The sequence below is a fragment of the Varanus komodoensis genome, unplaced genomic scaffold (genome assembly GCF_004798865.1).
Source record: "Varanus komodoensis strain SLA01 unplaced genomic scaffold, ASM479886v1 scaffold28, whole genome shotgun sequence".
Lineage (NCBI taxonomy): Eukaryota > Metazoa > Chordata > Lepidosauria > Squamata > Varanidae > Varanus > Varanus komodoensis.
Window position 1 is genome coordinate 3488698 of NW_025335727.1, and position 17118 is coordinate 3505815.

The 17118-nt window shown below is 42.1% G+C and overlaps 1 protein-coding gene across 1 annotated transcript in view; it reads left to right on the top strand.

Annotated features, from left to right (window-relative positions):
- The first annotated feature begins 3753 nt into the window (after positions 1-3753).
- CCDC39 (coiled-coil domain containing 39) overlaps positions 3754-17118 on the top strand; it is a 28463-nt gene continuing 15098 nt past the window's right edge. The window contains exons 1-9 of the mRNA XM_044434399.1: positions 3754-3867; positions 5918-6037; positions 7277-7423; positions 10196-10354; positions 11369-11461; positions 11556-11684; positions 11950-12141; positions 14536-14639; positions 15114-15246. Coding sequence (XP_044290334.1) covers positions 3754-3867; positions 5918-6037; positions 7277-7423; positions 10196-10354; positions 11369-11461; positions 11556-11684; positions 11950-12141; positions 14536-14639; positions 15114-15246 — 1191 coding nt within the window. The remainder of the gene's footprint in view (positions 3868-5917; positions 6038-7276; positions 7424-10195; positions 10355-11368; positions 11462-11555; positions 11685-11949; positions 12142-14535; positions 14640-15113; positions 15247-17118) is intronic.

Genomic DNA, 17118 nt, shown 5'->3' on the forward strand with positions numbered 1-17118 from the left:
GCATTGCTACGACCCCCCATCCCCAAATGGGGCACACCTCTTTCTTTGCCCCAAAGCACCTGGTCTGGGGTTTGGTGAAAAATGCTAACTTGAAGGATTCAGGAAAAGAAGGGGTAAAAGGTTGGTCATATTCTGAGCACACAGCAAAAGGATGTCCGAGTGGTAAATCGCTGTCAAAAGAGAAACCAAAATGGAAACATGCAGTCTAGCTAGCACAGCTCTTTGCAAACTGCCTGCCTGGTTCCTTGAAGACCTGTTACAGGAAGGAAGGGTGTTCTAGTCCATAGCAATTCTTACTGTGGTTAGTGCCTTTGACAGGTCTTTGTTTGGGGAACACCACACCTGGGTGCCTGGAATGGACCAACTTTGGTGCAGTCTCCCCATGTGGCTTCCTCAGCTCCCTTGCTTCCAGGGGGACTGGCTCATCATGACTAACTGGAAGAAAAAGTCCCCAAAATCTTCCTTTTCCCGAGAATATCTCCTCTGGTCCTTTCCCACTTGCCTGGGGGGAGATTCTAGAATGCCCTCCTGTTTTTTGCCTGCCTGGGAATTGCTTGTTGCCAGCCTGAGATGGGCTTTAAAAGATCCTTAATTGGTTTGGCACCTGGACTGTTTACGTTCAATATTAATTGGTGGCATTTGGCCTGGATATGACCTCAACCGGGGCAGCTGCATTGCAATGCCAGTATCAGATGACTTGGGCTTTCAGTCTGCAACTGACTGCAAGAGGGAGGTTTCTGCTTCTTGGACCTGGGCAAGATGCAGTTGGTGTGGCCCAGCACACTTGCCTCTTCGCTTCCCTCTATCACAGGGAAATTTCCTTATCTTGCATCCACACGCCAGAGAAAGCAGCACATTAACATCTTTCTGTCATGCTGATCCTATGAGAAAAGGTGCCAAACCCTAAAATTTTTAATGCACCATATTCATTATGAAGGAGGTCTAAGTTGTAATTTATTATAGTCCATGGCCATTTTATGTACATAAATTATTGTGTTTTGTTTTATATGGGCTTAATAATGGGCTTTAAATCACTAAAGGCTTTTTGGATTGAATTTTTTTTAATATGAAGGGACACTTACCCTTCATTTGCATTATTTATTTATTTAGTTTAAAAGCCAATGAAATCTACAGACATGCAGCACCATCTACTGGAATAATGGTTTCTTATATAAGTGAACATTTGGTATGCCAAGAATATTTTTTCAGATGCCAATGTAAGAAGGAGAAAGGCAAATTATTTTACAGGCTGTCCTTTTCAGGCAGTGGGAAATTTTGTGGTATCTTTTTGCAAGATTTTCTTTTAGAGAAGATGATACTGCTGGTACATGATGCCTTTCCAATGGTCGGGGCATTTACAAATGCATCGTATGAGCAAAGAGTTGCTACCTTTTTTTCTTGACAGATGCCCTATGCCTTTAAGAACTGTTGTTGTTAACTTAATGCTATTCAGTAGCAGTAGGTGGCCACCAGCCACAAAATTCTGGACTACGTGACTTTTGATCGATCTGGTAAGGCAGTTCTTAAGTTCTGGTGTGTGCCAAGGCATTGCCTCTCCCATGCCTTCAGGCTGCAGTAGAGGGAAAGGATGGAAAGCAGGAGTCTGACCCTTTCTGTCCCTGAACTGCTTCCATCCTAGTCTTTAGAGGAACTATTGTTTATCTTTAAGAACTGGTGCCTGAGCTTGCCCTCTCCTCCCCATTCCTTTGGGGCATGTCACTGGTGCTGCCAAGCAAGCACCGGATAAGCTGGAACCACCTGTACTCTGGAATGGTGCTTCCAGGTGATGCTTTATTGTGCAGTTGCCATGTTGCATGCATTAAATGTTAAAGAAAAGACATTTTAAAGGAAATGCCTTCTCAATAGTAGCACGAAGGAGCGCTCCATCTGGAAGCCCATCTGGAAGACCAGATGAGACTTTTATGGGGCCATCAGCCTGCCTCATTCATGGAATTTTATGGGATGGGTCAGTCAAAGTTGTCTTTTATTTGTGACCTTCCCATGTTTGCTTACTCCTTCTTTCATCTCTTTCCTTAATTCAGAAAAGCCATTAAAGAGAAAAAGGCAAAACAGTTGTACAAGGCCTTCTGACTCCCACCCTTCCACCTCTTGGAGGTGCTACTTCAAGGCTTTACTTTGCTTTTAATGCAGCAGATGGTTTCAGAGACTCCCTGCTGAAATTCCTCCACTGCTCATTCACCCGCATCCTTGCTAAAGTGGATGGTGCACTGGAGGACTAGGCTAAGAAGGGACCCTGGGGCCACAGTGCAGAATCCTGCAGCCCAAGTATTCACCCAGAAAGTGGCAGGTGGCAGGAACACTTATAGGTATGTCAAATGTAGGGATCTGCACCAGTCATGGGTATAGCAGGGCCCACCTAGACTGACATACTTTCTTATTTTTTAAAATATTTTGTAGTCTAGGATGGCCAGCTGTACATAAGGACAGCTACAGATGCCCATTTTATTATTTTACTTCAAATATACATTATTTTCTAGAGCAAAAAGGCATTCATGAAATGTTTGTCATTAAAATGCCATTGAAGCATTTTATTCCTGGAGTCACGGCGGTGTGATGATGTGAAACGGCAGGTGCTCAAGGTATTTCTGTTTATCTAAGGCTGGCAAGCATGTTTTGAGTTTTGCTGTATATTGAAAGTACAAATGCTTGTAAAACATGAAATGGTAAAGTATTTAGCATGCCCCCCCCCCCCACACACACACAACCGGGAGGACTGCAGGAATTAAAATGACCTAACTGCACCACTGGAGAGTTGGTCCTGAGAGTATGTTGCTAAGTCATCCATCCAAAGTAATGAGAGAAAGTAGGTGATGCTTCTGTGAAATGCTTTTTTCTAGCAACTCTTCTCAATATGCTAATAAGCTTGGTTTGATATGGATTTATAGCTGTATGATGTGGTGTTGGAGAAGGTTTCTGAGAGTCCCTTGGACTGCAGAGAAATCAAATCAGTCAATCCTAAAGGAAATCAACCCAGACTGCTCTTTAGAAAGTCAGGTACTAAAGCTGAAGCTCAAATACTTTGGCCATTTAATGAGCAGGCAGGACTCATTGGAGAAGACCCTGATGCTGGGAACGATTGAAGGCAAAAGAAGAAGGGGACGGCAGAGGTTGACTTGGGTCACTGGGGCAGTGGCTGTGGGGTTAGGTGGACTCCAGGGGATGGTGGAGGGCAGGAGAGCCTGGAGGAACGTTGTCCATGGGGTCACAAAGAGTTGGGCACATCTTTGCAACTGAGCAACAAACAGATGTATGACATATTACGGAACATGAAAACACATTCTCAAACTTGGAGGCCATTCCACAATAGGGGGCCAGTGCGGAGCAGGCTCTCTCCCTTGCTTCGAGAGAGTAGGTTCTCGTCTTCTGCTACGACTGCTTGCCTGGACAGGCACACGAGCAGAGGCGCATTCTTAAATAAAAGTAAGTAGAGTCTTCCACCTTCTGCATCCGCCACGGAGAAGGCAGCACGTCGAAAAGACCTTTCCGGACTCGCCGCTCACCGCGCAGCTCTGCTTCTGCACGCCCGTCAATCACGGGCCGGAACGGGCGCGCGCCGCCTTCGCGCGCCGGGGTGCGAGGGGGGAGGGGGGCGGCGCGCGAGGGGCGCGCGCGGTTGCCAGGGCCTCGCGGCGGCCGTTGCCAGAGGAACGGGCGGCGCGCTCGCTGCGCCGTTGCCGTTGCCGCCGCCGCCGCCGCCGCTTCGACGGGGGCCCGAGCCGGGAAAGGAGCAGCATGAGTGTAGGCGAGGGCAGCGGCTCGGCCGCGTCGGTCCTGGCCGAGCTCGACTGGGACGATGGGTTCGCCATCCCCGTGGCCAGTGCGGAGAACAAGGCGCTGGAGGACGAGGCAAGCGGCGGCGCGGGCGTGAGAGGCCGCGCCGGCTGCGTCCTCCTCCCGGCGGGGAGGAGGCAGGGCCCCCTTCGCGAGCCCCCTTGCCGCCTCCTGCCCGCTCAGGATGAGCGAGGCGCGGGGCACGCTCGGTCCCGGGAGTGGGGCGGGGGGGGCGGCGGACTCGCCCCGGCGGAGTGGGGTGTCGGCCCCCGCCGCGCGATTTCTCCAAGCGGTGACCGGTCCTGGAGCAAACACCACGTGGGATGCCCCCGCGATTGCTGCACGGGTGGGGCGAGGATCCCCCCCCCCCAGCAAAAGGCAGCTCGGCTGTACGGGATTCCTTAAAAAAATAAATAGCCCTGGTATTGCTCGAGCGAGACTGGATTTAGGGGGAGGTGATTCTGTCCTGGACTTCCCCTGCTACTTCCAAAGCCAGGAGGGCACCGCAGAATTTCTCCAGAGGGGAACCTAAAAAGAGGCTTGCAAGATTAGATTTGGTGACCTGCTTTGTGTCAGGTGACAGGCCAGTATGGGTTGAATTATGAATTGTTGTTGAACCTTGGTTTATTGTGTTGTGTGAACCAAACCATGTTAAGAAATCATGATTTGTTAACTGAACAGCCTACTGAAAGGAGCCATGTTTTGCGGTTGGGTTGTGAACAAGATTGGTATATGCATGATAATTTTATTTAATGAATTAATATACCAACCAGCAGCCAGAGTGCTCTGGTCAGCTCAAAGTGGCATATTTAAAAAACAATATAAAATACACCGATTAAAACATATTAAAAGCATCATAAAAGTTAGCAATTTAAAATCATTTTTTAAAAAAATTAAAAGACCCTATTAAACCCTTTCTAACAACCAGCAGGCCCCAGTAAGTAATTAAATGTCCTGCAATGCAGTGCTGCCTTCATTTGGTGCTGAAAAATGTTGGTGCCAGACTGGCCTCAGTGGGGAGCCCTAGAGTATGGTTTGAATAGAACAATCCATGATTTGTTTTGTTAATCATGAATAATCCACAGTTTGCATCCCAGTGACAAAGCATAGGTTCCTCTTTATGGGCTGTCCACAGTTAATAGGCCATGGTTTATTAGTACAGCTAAGTTAACACAATACAACAGAGCACAATTCAGCCACAAGCCATGATTCAATGACAACCTGTACTCTGGCTTCTTCTGTCAGCCGGGGCAATACCTGTCTAACCCAGCATCCTGTTTCCAAGCAGGGCATGCCATCCTATGCCCACTGGTTTTCAGGTGCTTTTGATAGAAATGAGACTTCTGTTGTTGCATGTCCTGTGTGAGTGAATTGGATTTGCTGCCCCTCAGTCAAGATGAGGAGAACGCAGCAGATGAGGTATAATATTGAAGTGTGGCTCTAATTTTAATTCAGAAAAAGAAGGTGCCTTAGTGCCTGAACTGTATTTATTTATGATTTGTTACTTACATTTATAGCTCACCTTTCCTCCAAGGAGCCCAAGTCAGCATACATGATCCTCCTCCTCCTCCTCCTCCTTTTTATCTTCGCAACACCTCTGTAAGGTTGGTTAGGTCTCAGAGTCAGTGATTGGCCCAAAATCACTTGGTGAGTTTCATGTCCACATGCAAATTAGAACCTAAGGTATCCTGAGTCCAAGGCTCCAGTATGCCTTCTTGGATCTCAATTTTGGAAACATTGGCCCAGTGTGGTATAGTGCTGCTGCTCATCATTTTTAGGTACCCTTCTTGTTTCAGGACCTCAGTCCATAATTACTAGGGGAAGTGCTTTGGAAGAGCCAAGTTGGATTGGAGGAAAGGTACATCTAGTCCGGGGATGGGGAAGTTGTGGCCTTCCAGATTTTCATCATCTGTAAATTGACCGTGTTGGTTAAGGCTGATGGGAGGTTGGAGTCCAGCAATGTCTAGAGGGCCACACATTTTCCATCCTGGTAGTCCAGCCTGTTTCCAATATCATCTCCAAATGCAGTCATGCCTGAAAGCTGCATCATAAGAAAAATTATTTACATGGAGCTGAGCTACTTCCAACATTTGTAACAAAATGTACACTGAATTTACATTTGCAGCTGCAAAAATTGCAAAAAGAAAAGGCGAACCTGCAGAATCAGTTGACTGACTATGAAGACCGTATTGCTGCAATGACATCACATTTGAAAAATGTCAGGCAAGAATTTAATTTGACACAGGTAAATGGTTAAGATCACTTCTTTGGTGCAGAGCAATTCTATGCATGTTTATTCTGAAGTAAATCTTAGTATTAAGGAGGCTTAGTCTGAGCTGAGTATGCCTAAGATTTCTGCATTAATAATTTTTTATTATGTTATATTAGATCCCTTCTTGCTTCCATTATGGAGCTGACAGCTAAGAGTTCTGATCTCCTAGTCAGTAGATTCAGATGAACTTAATTTCATATATTATACATTTTCGGGCCATTACCTATATCTACAATCCTAGGCACACATACTCCCTAGTGTGTCCCACTAAACTCAGTGGGATTTATTTCTGAGGAAATGTGCTCAGGGCTATAGTACTTAATTGTGATCTACTGTACAGTTGCTTGAGAGTAAGTCACACTAAATTAGTAGGACTTCCACTAAACATGCATAGGATTCGGCTACTTTAAACAGAAAAGGAGTACTAATCATTTTCATTTGTGCAAGGCCATCACTGTTTTACAATTTTGCATTTTTCCTCAAATAAAATATTTAATGGAGTTGTATTCTTTTTCTTTTTGTACTTAGGGCCTACTATTTCTTGCTAGTTCACAGTATTTACAAATAAATGTCATACAAGTTTTTATATAACAAGCAATTGATTTTATGGGGACATAAACATCACATTTTTATAAGCTGAAGAGATTTCAAAAGGGAGTAATTTGCTAAATAGAATGTGCATGTTCTGTTTAGATAATACCTTTTTGAATTTCTGCCATGCGAGGAAAGGAATATTTTTAAATACTCAGTAGGAGCATTTAATAAAAGCACAGATAATAAAAGCACAGTCAAACTATACCTCAGTTCAGACAATTAGTACAGTCAGACCTCCTAGATGAAATAGGTTCCAAGTGGGTAGGGAGACCCATTGGAATATAATTAACTATACTATTTCTGCTCTGAATTCCAAAAAATAAAGTAATCAATTCAAAATCTCATCTGAAATTTTTGTACAACTATGGTAGCTAAACTAGAGAAAAGTGATATGTAGAGGAATGCTGGGTCTTACAGATACCATATCTTTGTAGTCTAAATAACTATCAATGAAGTTTCCTCTTTATATTTACACAAATGGAACTCTTTAGTTGTATGTTCTATATATGTTCATCAATTTTATTGTTAATTTCATTAAAAACATGAAACACTGAAAGTTGCCTGTGAATCCTCAGTCCTCATTAACCTTGCAAAATAATTAACTCCATTTTTCTTTAGTCTCTTTTCAGAGCCAGACAGAATGAAATTGAAACCGAGCAGCATTTTAAAGCCCTTGCAGAGAGAGAAGTGGGGCGCTTGAAAAGTGAGATTCAAAGACTGGAGAATGAGATGGTTTCATTAAGAGAGAAGAAAAATAGTCAAGAAGTATGTTTCAAGTATTTGAAAAAATCTTGCCAGAGACATAGGCTTTCTTCAGTGCTGTTCGTGCACTGAGCTGTCTTGCTGACTTAAACAAAGGCTATAACACTGCAACGGTTTTTGTGTTAGTACGATTTTATTGGTATTCCACAGTATTTTAATGGCACAAATATTTAAGATGTTTACATCCTAAGGCAGTGTGATGTGGAAATGATAATCTAATTCTTCCCTTTATTTAACAATTGTTCTGGACTCCATAGCTGATTTATCAGCTTGTCATCTGGTAACTGTTTACATAGAGCCAGATTGTATGTCCAGATTGCATGGACTTAAGAAGCTGCCTTATACTGAGTCAGATGTCCACATTGGCTTGCAGGTGGCTCTCCAGGCCTTTCCATCATAGCCTACCTTGCCTTTTTAACTGGAGGTGCCAAAGATTCAACCTGTGATCATGTGCATATGTTCTGGCACAAAACTATGACTCATGTAAAGGCACATTCAAAATCCCATGGGGAACTGGAAAAACTCACTGATTGGAGAAACTGCAGGCCAAGTAAAGGTTCAGTTTCTCCCTGGTGCTTTCAGTTATTCCAAAATGACTTAGAAATGCTGTCAGATTTCAGCTATGTCAATGTATAATGTCAACAGAATTTGCTGCCTGTGCCAGAGTTCTGTGACTTCATTTACTAGGTTGGGGGAGGCAGTGGTGTTACTTGCTTTAAAACGTTTGACTCTTGGATAAGTGGTTATTTGTGCCTTGTCCTTGTTTGTGGTAGGAAACAAATACTGAAAGTGAGTGAAGCACTTTTTTCTTTTTTGTCTACATGTGAAGGATCCCTGTAGGTCCAGTTAAAAGTTACCTATGTTGTTTTCTACATTGGGTCAGTCCAGATGTACATAGTACTTGCAAGTTTCCAGCCACCTTATCACAGATATGTGGCTGAGAGCAATTTACAGGTTTGTGTTCTTGCCCCTCCCAAGTACCCTGTTAGGCATAAACTACATCTCTCCCGCCCATCCTTTTTTAGGTTTAGAGTTAACTGTACTCTTTTGAGTTGACAGAGGCATTTTTGCTAGCGATAGTTAGTGCCAAGCTGCCATTTGCAACCAGAGTTAGCCGCATTTGACAAGCTGCCTGTTCTTTGTCAGTTTGGAAATACGTACAATCTTCTGCATAAGGAAATCCATAACTGTACAAAAACCTTGGGAGGGGGGAAATTTCTGGAATGCTTGATGTTTGGCACAGATTTTAATAACAGGTGATTTGATGTGCTAGTGATGTCTTGTCTATAAAGTTTTGTTTGTGCAACATTAACATTTTTGTTATAAAAATCCCACTCCTTTTGTATAGGTTTTGAACTGGGTAGGAAGAACATTGCTTAAAGCACTATAGCACATTGAAGTAATGTTGTTGAGAGGGTGGAATATTCCGTTTCCTATAAATACTATGTTCCCACTCCTCATTTATACGTGATGAGGGTATAATAGACAGAATCCATTGGAGTGTTTATGACTCTTTTGCATCTTGTATAATTTGTTGGGCAAATAACTCTACTTACACAGCAGAGATTTACACTTCCCAGAAGAAGCCCTGTGAACAGATATGTGTGTTTCTGGATTACCAAAGGTCAGTGGAGCTTCTTTATATAGTACAACTGACCTGGCTTATTCCACAAGCAATCATTTTTGCTCATATCCAGTTGCCCAGGAGCACACATTGTCTGTTTATCCACTTACAAACAGGAATTGGCAGGCTACTGGAGAATCAGTGGGGCATTAGCACCCCTGTTGCATTTCTGTCTATGGCAAGGATTCATGAACACTTAGTCCCCTTACCTTTTTTTGGAAGCATTTATGTGTATGAAAATCTCTCCAACATGACAGCTCACTCTCTTAAATACTGGTCTCCTTTATTTACTCCTTGCTCTTGAAGATAAAAGTCTCTGGCTATGTTTGCATGTCACTTATTCCATGAATAAGTGAAAGCAGAATGTGAACAAGACGTGGGAGCAAGTAGGTTGCATGCAGAAGTATACTGCCCAATCCTGTTTGGGTTTATTAAGCCATAGTTTAAAGTGATGTGCAAATGCAGCCTGTGCTCAGACTAGGTTAACTGAGTAGGGTTTATGATTACTGGAGAATTAAACACAGAGGATTTCAAGATACACAAACTAGATCAGGGGTCTCAAACTCGCGGCCCGCGGGCCAATTGCCGGGACGGATTGGGCACGGGGGAGGGGCCCTGCGGCCTTCAAAGCACCAGTGGTGCCCGGGCCGGCTGCGGGATGAGCGGCCCTCCACCACTGCGGTGGTGGAATACTTGATGCAGCCCAGCCTCACCCAGACTCTACTTCCAGCGGCCCCCAGGTAAGTTGAGTTTGAGACCCCTGAACTAGATTGTGACATTGTTTAAGTTGTTGAGATTTGCCAGCTAGTAGCCTCTGGTGAATAATAGTGCTTTCATCAAGAATGAAAGGTTTGTTCATCTTACACGGATATTTATTTATTTATTTATTTATTATTTATTTATTTATTTATTTATTTATTAAGACATTTTTATGCCACCCCATTCGCTGAAGCCTCGGGGTGGCTTACAACAATAAGTTAAAATACAAATACATTAAGTTAAAATACAAACATTAAATTATAACCTTAAGTTAAAATGTTTGTAAAATGTAAACATAAAGTTAAAACACAAAAATAACAATATAAAATAATTGAGCTTGCATGCATTTTTATTGTGTTTTATGGATTTATTTTTTTTCTCCAACTTTATAGAATAATATTTTCAAAGTGACTCAGAAGCTGGAAGCTTTAAGATGCCAAATGAACTGGGATCAGCAAGCTTTGGAAGCTTGGTTAGAAGAGTCTGCACGGAAAGACAATGATGCAGTTACACTACAGAAATATACACAGCAAGATGATGGCAAATTACGAGTATGGATATCACTTTAAAAAAAATCCGTATGTGAACGTGGGGAGCATGTACAGTGGATTGAATGGGAAAATATGTAGGACCCAAACTAGATATTATATGAAAGACAGTCTTCTTACTTTAATGCAGCCACAGGGGACTCTGAATTTGGTCAGTATAATATGGGGAGGGGCACTTGTATACAATTTTCCCACTCCAGATTGCCCCCAGCTCTTTCAACAGACAAGAATCTCCCTGAGTTTTAGGAAGTAATTGATTTTGTTTTATTGGAATTGCTGGAAAAGCCTACTGAGAAATAGCTAACCCATCATTGTCTAATTTTGAAATACCAAGATATGAACAACTGAAAAATGGTTAGTGTTAAGAATATGAAAATATAAATAAGTAAAAGAAATAATTGTATTGAAGACACACAAAAACACAAACAGATTCATAATGAGTTCTGGTTAACTGGCATCAAAAACAATTCTCAAGATGACCTGGATGGTACCCAAACAGAAGATGCTGCATTAAATTGGCAAAGGTATTTTGGAGACTACATGTCCCCACTAATTTACTGAATACCTGGCACTGATTTTGCATTTTGCTTTAGTACATAGCAAAAATAGTTCTAACAGTACAAGGGAATTTTTTTTATACTAACTGAATTACCTGTTGGATTTTTGAATTCCTGACTTATATTAATTCACAGAGGAAATCTTTTTAAAGGAATTGTTACATTTTGGCCAAGTGTACGTAAGAGTTGTTTGTTTTTCTTTTGGCCAACTGTAAGTAAAACAGTTATTCATTTTTCTTTATTTAGCCTTTAAATACGTCATAGTCTTTAAAGCAGTGCATAACATGGAGTTTTAACTAGCTCGATTAGACAGTCTTTGATTCTGTTCTCTAACAGGATTTTATGACCTTCCATCCTTTTTTCGAAACATGACAATGTACCCCTTTAATTACTGCTATCTGTATTTTATTATGGATGTTCAGTATTTCAAAGAGTAACTTTCATTATCTTTTTGTTTCAGATGTTGACTTTACAGATAGAAATGCTGACTTTGCAGTGTAATCACAGACGCAAAATTCTTGACAACGAGCTTACAGAAACGTTAGCTGCTCAGGTTTGTCTATAGAGAAACAGAAGAATTAATTTTGCGGTAAAAGTTCTATTTATACCTTGGATACATTGCTAGCTGGTTCCATTTCCCTTTATAGATAGAGTTGGATAAGACAGCTGAAGATTTCCGCAGAGTTCATCATGAAAGACAAGAACTTATCAGACAGTGGGAAAGCACCATAGAACAAATGCAGAAAAGGGATCAGGAAATAGATAAGTGTGCCTTGGTAAAACATTTTCTGAAATTTTGATCTGTTCAGGTATGGAATGTCACCCTGGGTTTCCAGTTTACTAGAGTTAAATATCATGTGCCTCCTTTTTTGTTTCTCTTTTTTACACATTAAGTTTTTATTTCTAATTCTGTTTTTCCATGAACTGTTAAAACACAGACCAAAACCATCCAGAACAGACCCTCCCTAATGATTTTATCTCATTTTTTTGTGGTACCTGGTTGCAGTGCTTAAAGTAATTTATATGTTTTCCTATGGGTAGCTTTTAGCACAGGCAAGACGGGCAATCCGTTCAAAGGAAAGTGTGCTTAAAGATAAGATCCAGTTTTTGGCAAATGAGAGTGGCAATAACATGGAATATGAGAAGAGAATTGCCATAGCCGATCGACAAGCCACCAAACTCAGAATAGACTACCAAAAAGAAGAGGCCAATCGAAATCAGCTCCAGGATGAGGTAATGTTAATGTGTTCGGGAACTGGCATAGGACGTTCATGATAGTTCAGTATACACTGGTACCTCGGCTCACAAACGCCTCAGTTCACAACCAGATTGGGTCGCAAACAGAAATTTCATAAAAATTTTGCTGCAGGTCGCAAACTCCACATTGGGTGATGATCGTGATCATGCCCGTCTTCCTGCAATCATGCCCGTGATCGCACCCATCTCCCCCCCTCCCCAAGCATGCCTGCGATTGTGCCAGTCTTCCCTGTGATTAAACAAAATATTTACAGAACAGATTAACCTTATTTAGATTGAACCTTATGGGGAAATATGACTTGGCTCACAACCAATTTGGGTCGCGACCAGAGTCCTGGAACGGATTAAGTTCGTGAGCCAAGGTACCACTGTATTGTCATTTCTGTGCCTAGTGTGACAGAAATGTGCTGAAACTCAAGCAAGCCCTAATGCAGCATAGTTTATATTCTATGATCCTTGAGAAATGTATCTTAACAGAATCAGATAGTCCTACACAAACATGCCAACAATATATAAAACTTATTAAAGACTATGTTAAAAAGAAGAGAAACACAAACAAAGAAATCCAAACTTTAGATTCACTGACTGGAGAGTTTTAGGATGGGCCAGAAGTGTCCGTTCTCCATGAGAGATGAGTTCCAATAGCAGGGCTGGTGTATGTGTGTTGAGGGGGTGGGCAGAATGGCCTTCACTATATTTGTAGAAAGCTTTTTTGGGTGTATTTCTGCCACCAGAGCTGTTTTTGCCAGGCTGAGGCTATTCATAAGCTATTCTGGGAGCAGGCTGGAGGCAGCCTTTGATCTCATCTTCAGATTGGGCCTCACAATTTGGCCCCTCACCTATGCTAGCGCGGCTCTTTTTTCCTTTGGGGAAAAAAACTGTTGGAGATGTAAAACTACTTCCATACCACCTTTGGATGTGGAAAATGATCTGTTGCTTGATACACACAAACACACTCAGGTTCCCTAGGGTTGTTCTGTCTGATATGACTAATAGTTAGATACTTGTATAAACATTGTATAATAAATACAAAGATGATGTATTTCTTGATTTGGTGTATATGTGGGAGGGTAAAGAGAAGCCAGAAGCATTTCACATTGATGACTTAGGTCAGTGGTGGCGAACCTATGGCACGCGTGCCACAGCAAGCACGCAGAGCCCTCTCTGTCGGCACGTGAGCCAAGCTGCCCCAGCATCGCCCCAGCGGCTGAGCATAGGATAACAGTGCGCATAGGGGCCATGCGCATGCTCGGAAAGGAATAGCGGTGTTAGGTGATGATGTCACAAGCCGTGACTCATTAGCTGCAACTTGTCTGAGCTTTCGCATGGCCAGTCAGTGCGCTGCCAAGGATATATATTTGCTTGGACTGGCTCTGAGGTGTTTTTTCTAAACTAAAACCTCAGTATTCAGGTTTTATTGTGTTTAGAATGGGCAGAAATGATGAGCTGTGCAAAAAAAAACTACTCAAGGAAGGCCTTTTCAAAATCGTCTTCTTTTCAATGGTATTTTAGCCCTATATTTGAGTTAGGGGTGTGCACCAGGGTAGGGTTAGGGTTAGAAAAACGAGCTGTCCTGGCATAGTTTTGATGGTTGGAACGTGTTTAGAATGGGCAGAAATGATGAGCTGTGCAGAAAAAGCTATTCAAGGAAGGCTTTTTCAAAATTGCCCCTTTCAATGTTATTTCACCTCTATATTAGGGTTAGGGGTGTGCACCAGGGTAGGGGTAGGGTTGGAAAAACGGGGCTGTCCTGGCATGATTTTGATGGTTGGAATGTGTTTAGAATGGGCAGAAATGATGAGCTGTGCAGAAAAAGCTCTCAAGGCTTTTTCAAAATTGCCCCTTTCAAAAGTATTTTACCCTTATATTAGGGCTAGGGGAGCACACCAGTGTAGGGTTAGGGCAGTGGTGGTGAACCTATGGCAGGCTTGCCACAGCGGCCATGCAGAGCCCTCTCTGTCGGCACGCGAGCCAAGTTGCACCAGCATTGCCCCAGCAGCCGAGCATCAGGTAACAATGCACATAGGGGCCATGTGCATGCTCGGAAGGGAATAGCAGCGCCTGGCAATGACATCACGAGCTGTGACTCATTAGCTGCAGCTTGTCCAAGCTTTCGCATGGCCGGTCAGTCCGCTGCCAAAGATACGTGCGTGTGTGTGTGTGTGTGTGTGTGTGTGTTCACTTGGACTGGCTGTGAGTTGTTTTTTCTAAACTAAAACCGCAGTTTTCAGGTTTTATTAGTGTTGGCACTTTGTGATAAGTGGGTTTTGGGTTGCAGTTTGGGCACGCAGTCTCTGAAAGGTTTGCTGTCACTGACTTAGGTGTTCTACATTCTTTCACATGTCTTCTCAAAATCCATTGAACTAACAGCTGGATACACTGAAAACTACTGTAGATGGAACTGCTTCTGAACTAGAATCTATGAGAACCAGTGTAGCTAACCTTAAGAAGGAAATGCAAGACAAAACTTTAAGGTAGGAATTAAATGATGAAGTTATTGCTGCTCTGTATGAGTGTTTTAAACTGCCTTTTAAAAATATTTGTGTAACATGTACAAATAATTACCCAACCTGGTGCCATTTGGATGTTTTGGACTACAGCTCCCTATATTATTTACTGTTGGAGATTCTGGCTGGAGGTGATGAGAATTGAAGTCTAAGACATCTGGAGAGTTCCACAGATTGTGGAAATCTATGTTAGACAATGGTGAATGTTTACTGATGCCCTTAATATGTGCACTCTCTTCCCATATATAAAACCAGTTGGTGGACTAACCTCTTTTGGAAGACCTTGACTCAATGGGACCTGATTACCAGAGAAAGAAAGCTCGGTATATGAACTCATTGGCAACTTAGAGACAGTTGCTTGGGACATGGCCTAGTCATATTTCAAGTTGGTTAAAAACTCTTTCTTTCTTTTTCTTTTTTGCCCCATAAATCTTTGCTTAGGCTAAATTTGATTAAGGACCAGAATGATAGTCTCACAAATAAATTAAAATTTATGACAAACCAAGCATTGACTTTAGAAGAAAAAGCAAGCAGAATGGAAGAGCTGCTGAAAGAGAAGGAGAAAAATGTGAAGGTAAAATCATATTTATGAGCAGTTTGTTTGTCAAAGCATATCTGGAGTTTAATACAAGACAAATTATTCATTTTTGTTGTTTTCATATGTTGCTTTATAGAAAAATTGTTAGCCATATGAGATCTTGCTGATGTGGTTTTTATTGCCTTGAACTGATATTAAAAATGGTTGCTGTGGGAGTGTGTTTCTTTTCAGGGCCATTGAGATAAGCTTGTAAGATGTTTTGCACTAGCAGACTGGCCATATCACCAAGTAAAACCATCTTGACTGAACTGGGAATAAGATTCATGAGGAGCAGAGAGTCTAGTAAGGGTGGAGGAACTGAAATGTTCTTCACACCATGCATAGAAACTAATAATTGTGGAATCATGCCAAATAATCACACAATATGCAGAAAGACTATTCATTATCATATGAACATTTTATTCATTTTAACCCATTTCTACATCATGTTGAATTAATTTTTTTCACCAGGGAAGATAGGTGGTATAGTGGTTAAGAGTGCTGGGCTGGAACTGAGGAGTTCTGAGCTGTAGTTCCTCTTTGACCATGGAACTCACTTTGGGCCAGACACGGAAGCTTAGGCCAACCTACCTCACAGGGTTGTTGTGGGAATAAAATAGGAGAGGAAGAAAACCTTGTAAGCACCCTGGGTTCCTTACAAGTGGAAGAAAGGTGGGATATAAATGCAATGCTACAATAATAGCCCATACTAAGCATAAAGGCAAAGACATTGTTTTAATCATGAATCTGAAGTTAAGAAAATTAGGTGTTCACAACCAGTGATGTTAACTTTGAGGCAGCATGTGTAAACCAGTGAGGCAAATGTTTTACCTATGCTGAATGCTGTTGCTGCCGCATAATCTGTATTAAGCATGAACAAACTATTCTTCTGAAAATACTTTAGTATGCAATTAATCTTCAAGAAAGGGTTGTTTTGGCATAATAGCATTCAGGTTCATTCTCAATGCTGACTTCTTGGTATCAGCACTGTTGTACCAGATTTTAAGTGACTTCAGGCACATTTCAGCATCTCTCACCCTCAGTGCATATATTGAAGAATGGTAGGAGCAATTTCTGCCATGACTTGCATGGTGCACTTCTTCAGGATGGCTGTTTTCAGCTGTCTAGATCATGTGCCAGGGAAGAGAAGGGAAGGAGGCTGGGGCACCAGTTGGGATTGGGAGGAGTTGTGAATTCCAGCCTCCCCTCCTCCCCTCCCCTCCCCACCATTCTGGCACACCCCTTTTTGACCTCTGGAAAGCAGATGGTGTGGTTCTTTTCATGTAGGTTGCAAGGGGCATGAGGCAGGATACTCAGCTTTCAGGGCCCTAGTTTCAGGTTTGCAGGATCACAGTTAGGGCATTGAGTATTCCTATGTCCCCGCACTCCCAGACAACATTAGAAGCCTGAAGGATTCTATCCTTTATAACAAGATAGAGTTTAAACCCTGCGTTGAACTTAAGTGTAGAACTTACTCAATGCAGACTAGTGATTGTACATTTTGTTTTTTTAAATGAGAAAAATAATGCAGAAAATGTGAAAACACTGAAATGATACAATCAGACTGCAGAGTTGATAGAGGATTCATAAAATTATCAGTAGGATGGCTAAACCATTAGCTGAGCTTCATTCCTTACACGGGATAACCCAAGTTGATATAAGCATAGCAGTTTCACAGCCTGGGGGGAATAGTTTTAACTAGGATGAACTGTTCTTGAACAATGTTTGTAATGTGTTAGTAAGAACTATGCTTTCCATCAAAATTAGCTACGCACGTCTGTTTGCCACATCTATTAATTCACTGTGAAAAAATACAGGGAGAGAATAACGCATTCAAAATCCCATTCTTTGAGCTTCTGTTTCTTAGTG